Source organism: Sinocyclocheilus anshuiensis, unplaced genomic scaffold (genome assembly GCF_001515605.1).
Source record: "Sinocyclocheilus anshuiensis isolate Anshui unplaced genomic scaffold, SAMN03320099.WGS_v1.1 scaffold253, whole genome shotgun sequence".
NCBI lineage: Eukaryota > Metazoa > Chordata > Actinopteri > Cypriniformes > Cyprinidae > Sinocyclocheilus > Sinocyclocheilus anshuiensis.
The window spans coordinates 470735-481434 of NW_015537969.1; the positions used below are offsets into that span (position 1 = coordinate 470735).

The 10700-nt window shown below is 41.6% G+C and overlaps 1 protein-coding gene across 1 annotated transcript in view; it reads right to left on the minus strand.

The window, feature by feature from the left end:
• LOC107670052 (nuclear transcription factor Y subunit gamma-like) overlaps positions 1-9593 on the minus strand; it is a 24785-nt gene extending 15192 nt beyond the window's left edge. The window contains exons 1-6 of the mRNA XM_016462535.1: positions 9364-9593; positions 3692-3798; positions 3434-3505; positions 705-862; positions 346-356; positions 211-224 (exon numbers count right to left, since the gene is read on the minus strand). Coding sequence (XP_016318021.1) covers positions 211-224; positions 346-356; positions 705-862; positions 3434-3505; positions 3692-3790 — 354 coding nt within the window. The 5' untranslated portion in view covers positions 3791-3798; positions 9364-9593. The remainder of the gene's footprint in view (positions 1-210; positions 225-345; positions 357-704; positions 863-3433; positions 3506-3691; positions 3799-9363) is intronic.
• Between the last annotated feature and the right edge of the window lie 1107 nt (positions 9594-10700).

Consider the following 10700-nt stretch of genomic DNA (forward strand, 5'->3'; position numbering starts at 1 on the left):
TTATATATATATATATATATATATATATATATATATATATAAATAACGCCATGCTAGCTTCTGTGGCTATTCTCACGGTGAGAAAAATGTATAGCTAAATTATATCAGGTTTTAACAATTTACTTTCACTAAAAACTCTAAAACCGTATTTGTCTTAACTCTGTTAAAAATCTCTTCAAAAGAGTTAACTGAATAATAAAGTTTTCTCACAGGGTTGATTTCACCTATGAAATTTCACCAAACAACAGTAAATGTGACTGCACCTTAACATTATACTCCAAATATGTTTGAAACTATTTGAAAGTACTAAACATTGACAAGTGATCTACAAATGTAACTCTTTACCATCAAATTCACTGAAAATAAGGCAAAATTATTATTTTTTGGACAGAGATGGTGGAGTCAAGAAACATATGGTGGGTGGAATAAGGAAATAAACCAAAGCTCATTTTAAATTGAGACTGAACTACTATACATATGAAGATCACTGGACACATGGTTTAGCGGGACGTGCTCTGAAATACAGGGTGGCACTTTTGTGGAGGTGACCCCAATTTAAAACCAGCTCAGGGTTATTTCCTGATCCCACCCACCATCTTTTCTCTATCGTTTCCGGTCTCCTTTACCATCTCTGTCCAAAAAAACAGGAACAAACACAAAAAAGATGATTTTGTCACAGAGGAGACTGGTTTATCTCAGCTGGCTAGGGCGAGGGGTCAAAGGGAAGTCGGGAATGAACATGACTGACCTGTAGTGTGCGCCGCTTGTTGTCCTCAGTGTGAATCCAGGCTCTGAGAGTGAGCTCTGTGATGAAGATCTGTGCCGCTTTGGCAAACAGCACCGGTGCCTCGGCACTGATCATCTATGGAGGATTACCAAAGCAAATGAATACAGGGGAAATAAATGGACAACATACAATCATATCCGGACACTCACTACGCCCATGCCCATCATGTTTTGGCCTGCCATCAGATGGACATACGTAGTGGCCTAAGAGGCTACGTCAAGACCTGACCCAGGGTCTTGCCTATGCCACTGGTCCTGAGCTCTTAATTGCCTTGGCTTTTCTCTCTTCCCACTCTAAGCTGTAGGCTATTTTAAGCGTCTGGACAACACTCTGACCTGATGCCTGCTTCCCACGCGGCTAAGGCTGTGTGGGAAGATCATGTCCTGTGGCATCTACAACATCACAATATCTTGGTAGCACAAAAGAAAGGAGGAGATATCTGTCTGCTTTAGGGTTCATCCAGCTCATTATAAAGGGTTAAACCATCAAGCAAATACACCAAACCTTATGTCTAGTCGTTTTATTTATCTCACTCTATGAAACTGCACTACAAGGGCATTAGTGTGTGTTACTGCCACTTAATACTTGGCTCACAGCACTCTTGAAATTACCTCTAGCTCTTTCGGCAGTGCTGATGCCATGTTCTTATTTATACTTGAAAGTTTGTTTATATGCATGTTGCTTTGTTAAAGGATCTAGCAAATAGAGTAAATATTGGTGATACATTGAACTGAGGTTGTTATGAGAGAAGTTCTTTTTAGTTCTCGGAAAATGTCTATTCAATGTTTACACACTACCCAATATCAGGCTGTTTCACAGAAAATGGCCAGATGACTCATTTGGACCTGATAGTTTCTCTATTCACAATGCTCAGAAAATAACAGATTACTGTTTTTGTAGTGATTCAAATCAAACCACACCGCAGCTGAAGCCACTGAAAATATTAGCTTTTCATTTGGAGAAGACCACAAAACATTCCATTTTGATTTGAAGCCTTAGAAATCAACTAGAAAACCCAAACTTTATAATCATGCTGTCATTAATGGCAGTTTGTGAATCATATTTGGATCATTTAATTTGTACGTGCTGAAAAAAATATCTTTGCTAGGGTGAAGTGGAAGGTTGCTAATGCTAGCATGTCGATATACGGTTGCTAGCATGCTCTGATGGTTTCTAGGAGACTTCTGGGTCATTCTAGGACTAAGCAAAAGGATCCCAAAGTAGTGACACACACAAATATATTTTTTTTACTGAAGCCAAAATTATAGATTTTATTTAGCCAAAAACCAAAACCAAAAATTTAAGTTTTGGTAACTAAATTCTGGTAAAAAAAAGCAACTGAACTTGGTATGCTGTTCAGAGTGTCGTGTCCTAACGACAGAGGCCATAAACTAACATTAGTCATGGTAAAGTTCTTCGGTTGCCTATAATTATTTCATATTTTTCATATTGCTACTCTAGTATAATTTTTGGTCATGGTGATGTATGTCTAGACTGCTGACATGTTTACCTGTTGTAGTAGCTTATCAACTTTGTGTGCGCAAAATCGTTGCTGACACAAACTGAATTTCCATGACAGATGAGCAAAACGTTTGTGATTTTTTATTTATTTATTTTTTTAATTGCGAAATGACAGCGTTTCTATTAACCGATGTTATGCAACTAAAACATAATTTTTTCCTCTCGTGAAAAGTCATGGCGACAGATGTTGGTAGGTTTATGTATAATCGCAGCCACCACACTAATCAATATTTTTAATCGAGGAGATGTAGGAGTGTATCTTTAGCGAAGCAGCGCTGAGAGCCACTTCTGGAACATGCTGCGACACGGCTTGTACAAACACAAGCATTGACTAGAGTGCCCTCATCAGTGCCGTAATGTGCCTCAGATGTGTGTAGTGTAAATAAGGGGCTATCCAAGCATTAATGGCAAGGAAAGCTCCTTATACTTGAGAGCGGCTACGTACGAGGTGTTTCTTAGAGGTTATAGTATCTTGTGATTTTTACGTATGCCAGGTGACCTGAAAATGCTCATGTGAGTGTAAAACCTTTTTTGCGATATATGGGAGTTTTTGAAAAATTAATGCGTTTCCACTGGGAGTATTTTCAATTTCAATTTGTGCAATTTGAAGGGTGATGGAAAAGCAGCTACAGTCAAAATGCATCATCAGAGGTGTGCTAACTGTTCAGGATGAAACTAACAATAACATTCTTTTTGTTACTTTTAGTTGTAGAAATTCTGGTACATCACCATCCCATACTGCCCCTAGAAATGGCTCTGCGCCCTACATCAAAATCTATGGGATTTTTTTGGCTTTGTCTTATTTTGACAGGTGAGTAAGATCACTTAAGATGCATCATACTTATCCTCAAGCCACGATTTGATTGATGTCTACAGAACAAATGGTGTAGAACATGCATAACTTCAATACTTATGGGTAAGGATTTGAAAAAAAAAACTAACTCTAAGTAGGAGTAATAGTAATAGTGAAGCTTGCCATAGCAAACTCCACCAATTATTGACGCAACTGGCCACTCGATGTACAGTCGACAACCGCTGGGTTGCTGCTTTCTCAAGAATCAAAGAGAGGAAGTGCGCTGCCATCTGCTTAGAGTGATTGTGTTGATTCAGCACAGCTGCTCTTACCTTCACATCCTCATCCAGTTTCATAATTTTCTTGATGCGAGCAAGAGGAAGATCTTGCACACGGAAATCCTTCTGAAACAGTGCGAGAGTGCATTAGAGGAGAACTCCCATTAATGAACAGTGGTAGACTCTTGTTGAGATACTACATTGTTGACTACAATTTTCTATTAAAGACTTTTTGGAGTTTGTTTTGAAAAAGGCAGTGTTTATATTGTATCCAAGTGAGAAAGCAGATAGAAAGCTAGGAGAAACCCGTACCACGGTAAGATTCCTGATTTCTTCCATCACTCTGGGCCAAAAGGACTGTAGGCTCTGCTGGGCATCGCTGCCGCCTGCTCCAAATGAGTCTGCCGACATCTCCAGATCTGCTAGGAGATAAAGAGGGAGAGAAAACAAGACAAGTCAGGGTTAATGTTCACATACAAGCCTCATAATTGACAAACTTCTTGAGCTTTGAGATAATAAACCACATTATACACTGTTTAGTTTGGGTTGAAGAAGTCCGAATAATTGTGTGTAATAGCCGTGCGTCTCTACAGTAAAATGCCTGGCGCAATTGTCGATGGTGCGATTGGTCAACTCAGCCATGTGTAAACTAAGCCAGGAATCCATATGTGAAAAACCTGGAGAACAAAGTCCTCCTTCGTGCCAGTGACCTGAAGCCTGGAGTGCACATCTGTATACCCAAATAGCTTTGGAACAGGACCAAATGTGCTGTTCTCACAGTATGGCTCGGCACTGACGCAACGGAGACAAACCAAACACAATCTAACGCAAACCGAAAATGCAAGAGGAGCAAAGCTGGCAGGTTACTATGGCATGTGAGGAATTCTGCAGGCAGCCTGCCTGAGCTTGCGCCGCCACGGATGCTACAAAGCACCTTTCTCTGGAAGAAAACACAGGGCCAGAAATAGCAGGGTGGGGTGCCACCGGAGCAGGAGCGAGGCAGTAAAAAAGTACTCGGACTCATGCAGTTCAGCCATAATCCAATAACAAAACAAAGTGCCAAGGGCTTAATGGAGGGGGAACAGTCGTACTGCCGAGCAGCCTCACTATGTGGGTCAAACGGATGAGCAACACAGTGAAACGTGCGTGATTACTGGCGAAAAGCGGTGACCTGCTTTCATCTCTGTCTCCTCTTATGTATATCTAAGGATTAGGATGGTTACAATCACCCTGTGACAGTAAAAATCATGTTTAGTGTCACAGTCTTTATTTGCCTCCAAAATAATCACGATAAGTAGCATTAGACAAGCACAATACAAATCAATGGGTCATGTGACTCTGCTGTCGATAAGCTCTAGATCATTTCAGGCTTGATTGAAGCAGTCAACTGTCAGTCAAATTCATTATGCATGCTTGTAAGAAAAACTCTGGAGGTCATTGGCGGCCACTCTGCTGCTGGGAAGCAACAGCATCAGGTGTCGATCTTATGACAGTCTTCTGCTGTACATCTGTGAGTGTGGATGTGCCAGCTCCGGCCTGATAAGAAATGATAATTTAACGTCTCAAGTAAGACCATTAAGAAAACTAGCTGGATAATTAGCAGGCGATAACAGCGGCAATTACTGTCATGGACCTGGGAAATTGTGAGGCAAATTAAATGAGATAACACGCCATTAAAGGAGACATAAATAGGTTAAATCAAAGCTCGCTTAGACCAGCTGCTTGAGCGGGAGCTATTTTTGACTCCTTATCGGATAATTTTTCGGATCAGCAAGAAAAGCTAAATATTTCAATTTAACTTGCGAAGTACTTCTTTGATACCACAGCAAATACTACTAGATTAACTAAGAAAGTTTAAACATAATTAAAGAGACGAGAACAGCCTGTAAAAATAAGAACAAATACACAAATTACAAGCATAGATAAATACAACAGAATATGTTACAAATAAAATAAGGTTAGTAGTATTCAAATACAGAAATGCAATAATTAGGGAAAATAACACTGCATAGTGTTCACTGTATAAATTAAATATAGATTTTTATCACAGCTGTTTTGTTGTTTGATGATCATTAATGACAGCAGCAGTATTTATAGGCCGATGTCCTATAAATACACATCACATACGATTTCTTTCTCAGCTGTTTTCATTCACTTGAGACATAACTGACTGCGTTTACCTGAATGATTGTCGAGATGGGTATTTTGTCATAATTTTATGAGTATGTGTCTGTTCAGAGGATTCAGAAGAGGATTCAAGTCAGTGTTCACGCGCCGTCTTTAACGCGTGTGCGTGCTTCATGTGTGTGCGGCTGTGCATGTAGAGAACAGCGCTCGAGTAACGAATCGAGTTCCCTTTCGCCTTTTCTCTCTGGAATTGTTTAAAATTCGCTTGCTTGTGTAAATATGAACAAATGATAAACTTATTCTCTATTATGGTTAAATTTTGCAATTAATCCGCGGATCACATTTGTGCCGAACCGTGGGGCTTGGTCCGTACGGATCACGGATCAACTACGATCAGTTTAACCACTAATTTTTGCCCATGATTTACATCAAATTAGCATTTAGCCTAAGTTTTTTTATTTCAAGATTTTTTCTAATTTTCTTGACATTTTTGACTTTATGCCTCTAAAAATATCAAAATTTTAATTCATTAGTTAAAAACATGTTCATCATAGAAGATGTGTATTCAAACGAATTCCATTTTATGAATTTTTAATTATATTAAGATACGGTAAATAAATAGAAATGAATAAATAAAGTGTCATGTCATTGACCCAACTGCAACCATAATGGAACTACATCACAATATAATTCACACTAGACTTGTAGGTGGACACAAAAAGGTAAGTGAGGCTCGTGCACGTGCTTCAACTCTCAGTCACGATCGCCCTTCAGCAAGTCAGAACGCAACGGTGGTGTAGGATTTCTCCTGACCTGTTCGGTTGCCTTGACGGCAATGACCGCTGGTGCTCTGTGTCTCAGAAAGTCAATGCTGCTAGCAGAGGCTGAATCAGCAAGAACATCACTGCCAGCCTGGCTTTCGCCGTGCAGGAGGACTGCAGCAAAGGAACGCTCGAATGTTTCAATGTGATCGGGGACGAGCGGTTCTCAAACACTTGAGATATCGTAAATTACCCCCTTGACAAGAGATGAGTTAAGATGGTTGTGCACCAGATATTTAATGGTTAGAGAAAGTGTGGCCTGAGGCCTCCAAGGAGGAGTCATCATAAGTGGAGAAAGTGCTGTGACACAAACACAACAGAAGAACTGCACATACAGTTACTACTGGCAAAACAATTGCCTTTTTATATTACGGTTTAGGCTGTTTCCTAAGATGCAGATATAAATTTAGGACAATCTCTTCCTCGTGCTGGAGAGATTCAAATCAGCTGTGCTGATAAGACAATAACAGGGTTGTGGATGCCAGCCGTTGTGTTGACTTGAGAGCCAAGCTACTTCTCAAACATGAAGCCCACCTCTAGAATGAGCCTAATTTTAACAGCCAGGACTTAAAAAGCTACAAAACAATCAACTTTATTTCAAAGTCTGCTTTTTTGTTTGACAGGTCCATACTGAACTTTTTGAGAAGAAACCGCTTTCCACTGGAGACGCTGTTAAAATGTAATACTTATCTCCACATCCTGTCATACATCTCCATTTTGCTCACACCCCTCATTTCCAGCATGCCTCTTCTACATAGTTTAGGAATACCGAATCTCAATGCATATCAAACTGTGAATGCACATAGAGGTAATTCAATCTTATCTGACATCGGAGCATTCCAGAGGGAAAAAAATGTTCAAGAATAGGTGAAGAAAATAATGGAAGAAAAAAGATTTTTTCAAAACTTTTAAATATATTTAGTTAAACTTTATAGTTCGATTTTAGTCAGACTAAAACAATGTGTAATTTTTAAAATGTCATTTAAACACGTTGGTCAGACTGAAATCAAAACAGTCAGGGTTTTGCAAAGTCATACAGACTCAGGTAATGAGACTGTGTATACATTAACTGTACTACAATTTATGTGAGAAGGATTTAAATCTTCAAATAATCAACCTGCTTATAACTGCACATGCAAATGCACTTACTGACAACTCTTTTTATTACATATTATGCATTGTGTCACATATACTAATACGCAAAAACTACGTCATATTTACAACTACGCAAAAACCTGTGTATAACTGTGCATGTAAGCATACTTACTCTTTTTATTATACAACATACATAAAACTCTTTATAATATACTACTTAAGACCCTGAACCAAAACCAGCCTAAATAATTAAAAGTACAGAACACAGACAACACAAGATGTTTTCTGTGATCATTCTGTCATACAGAAAGGCCACATTTCTATAGCTACATTCTGGAGTTATTAACTACCCAAACATTCACACAGAAAGGCCAGCTGGTAAAAAAAAAAAAACTTACAAAGCCTGCTGCAGTTACTGGTTAATCATCGACTCGGGCACAACAAAATGCACCCAGGCACCCGGCAATGAATTACAAATGAACCGACAAATAGCCGTGCTTGTTTTGCTCTAATGTTCGGAGCAAAAAAAATAAAAAATAGGGGCTAGACAATACCGCCACTCTGATCCGTGTCTAATCTCATGGATCAATCATTCCAAAGTTGCCCTTGGTTCGGCCTCGCATCAACTCCAGGAAGCCGTCCCTGAACTCTCAAGGTCATTCGGCAGTAAGCAGAAAGGGGAAAAAAAAAATGTTTAGGGGGAGGGAGAGCGCGAGAGTGCAGGATATACTATAGCACAAAAAGAAAGAAAACGGAGACAGGTTTTTCAACTATCACTGCAGCAACTTGGCGACCCTACTGTGTGTAATGATGCCGTCCCTAGAGAAGCATGATGGTGAATGGCCCCCTCTTGTCTGTGTGCCCCTGAGGGATGCACTGTCCTCTTGGTCTCACACTCTCCCTACTGACGGATCGAATGCGGAAGCCGCTCTCACATTCCTGTGACCTTCATCCACTGATGGGCCCGTTAGCAACGGCAAGGTGCGACGACGTGTCGACGCCAGCACCAAAAAGCCAACTGCAAACTTTAAAGGTTCTGCACTGACATTTCAAAACAACCTCAAGCGCAAAACCCCGGGAACGAGAGGGAATGTGCAAAAACCTTAGTCAGGGGTGACATTTTACCCTTGAACATCTTTGCAAACTGGTGCAGTAAGGAGCTAAAATAATATTCAAATCTTAACCGAACACATCACGCTGAGACGCAGCAGTCAAGGCTCTACCTAGAGTTATTTTTAGTAACTCCATTCCCCAAAAGGACCTTAATACCATCACTAATGGAAACTTTCTAGTACACGAGCGAAAAAGAGACTTTAATCCGACCGGATTCCGTGACGAGGCATCGTGTGAGGACAGCCGTCTGTACATGATGAACTAGGGGGCTAAGAGTCCCCAATCCACGATGGTCACGTAGACCCCACATCCATACTGTCCTCTGCTCTGCCTCACTGTCACGAGAGTGTAAACAAGCCACAAAACTGGGCCTTGAAAGGTGAACCGGGACTAGCGGCCCTATGCAGCCAGGGCCATCATCTCTATCTGTCTCTGTAATCATCACAGATGTACCAGAGATACTCAAGAGCACGGGACCATCAAGAGGTCCAAAGTCAAACTAAATGAACTGAACTTAGAGGTCAACTGCGATCAAAGAGTACACCATGCAGATCAACGATGGAAAGTTAAAATTCCGTATGCAAGACCAGAGAAATTTCCAGCTGGTTAATGTTTACATCATGTCAAACATTGGTAGTCAGGTTAAGGACTTCAAAATTAACAGGACAGGAAACACAAAGAAGTACACTCAGATTTCAAGCAAGGGGAAAAGTAGAGGACGAAAGGAGGAGGAGAAAAGTGCAGCGGAGAACAGAGGAAGCATCCCATTACTGCAGCGCGAGATGGAGAGAGCTTTTCCATCAGATTGCAGTCGTAAGTCACACTTACCCCGTGCCCTTCATATGCCGCGCTGTGGACGGTGGAGAACAGGAGGACATCTCGAAAGTCTCCTTAACTGTCTTTAGCCCACAGGCTCTGTCCCAGGAGGAGACAAAAGGCTGTGCGGGACAGGCGATCTGCTGCTGCGTTCAAAACCCCGAGCCGAGGGGAGCGTGATCACCTACCGCCCCCTGATCCGACCCCTCCCCCTTCCACTAGCCCATCTTCTTGAGCCACCCCCCATTCCTAAACACACAACCCCCTCCCATTCCTCTCCTGTCCGAGTCCCCTGAAGCCGCCTGGAGCCTGGAGTTGGCCTCTGCCTGGCAACCCTACTGTTTGTCTTTCAGCTGACCCCTGCTTCGGCACGAGTGACCGGAAAAACAGGCAAGAAAGTGAGGGAGAGGTAAAGAAAAAGGGAAGGATGAAAAGAAATAAAAGTGTGAGAGCAATGCAGAGCAGTAGAACAAGTCGGGACAAAAATCTCCTGACTGCTTTCCCTTTAACACTCGACTGTAATCAATCTAGCTTGCTAAACGATACTCTCGGCCCGCCTATCTCCGAGATCCCACCCCCTCGCTGGATTCTTCAAATGAGCCCGAGTCGGTCTCTGCTGCTATTGGCCTAGCCAGCGTCTCTAGGACATGTCATCCCCCTCCTCCCTGCTTACCCTCTCTACTCCGCCCCCTTTCACAGACACTCAACTTCCTGTTTTAAGTTACCTTGAGCAGCAAGATAGGGGTCAGGGAATGAAAAGAACGAGAGAGAGAAAAAACAACCAGACAAAAGCAGCAGAAAGTTGCATAAAGGACGCAGGGATGGCGGAGGATCGTCTCGTTTTGCGAGCCTCTGAAAAGCTGTCCCCTGCAGACCGTCTTCTCTACTGTGGCTGGACGGAGCTGGACTGAACAACTGACTTCTCAAACAACTGTCCCTTGCTTATTTACAATGTCAAACTAAATGTCTCTAAAGCCCGCCCCTTGGAGGAGCGGAGTGGCTGGCCGTGCAGTGATGCAAATGAGCCCATGAACAGTGATTGGCTCAGGGTGGTCTCATAGAGGGTGCCGCATGCTGTAGCCGCATGATTTAAAGTGGAAAGTCACTCAGGTCAGACTTGCAATCTCATTTGAGTGCAGGAACATGCATGCAGTGCACCACATGGAACTTGAACTCAATGTTAGTTGTGTCCTAAATTAATATAAAGTTGACCTGAAGGGTCATGTTAAATGGTTTCACCTCTAATAAGTGTAACCATACAGTACAATCTCATGTGACCGAAAATTATGCTTATTTGTTAACTTTGAATTCAATTATGATTATTCGTACAACAATCATACAAATGGTGC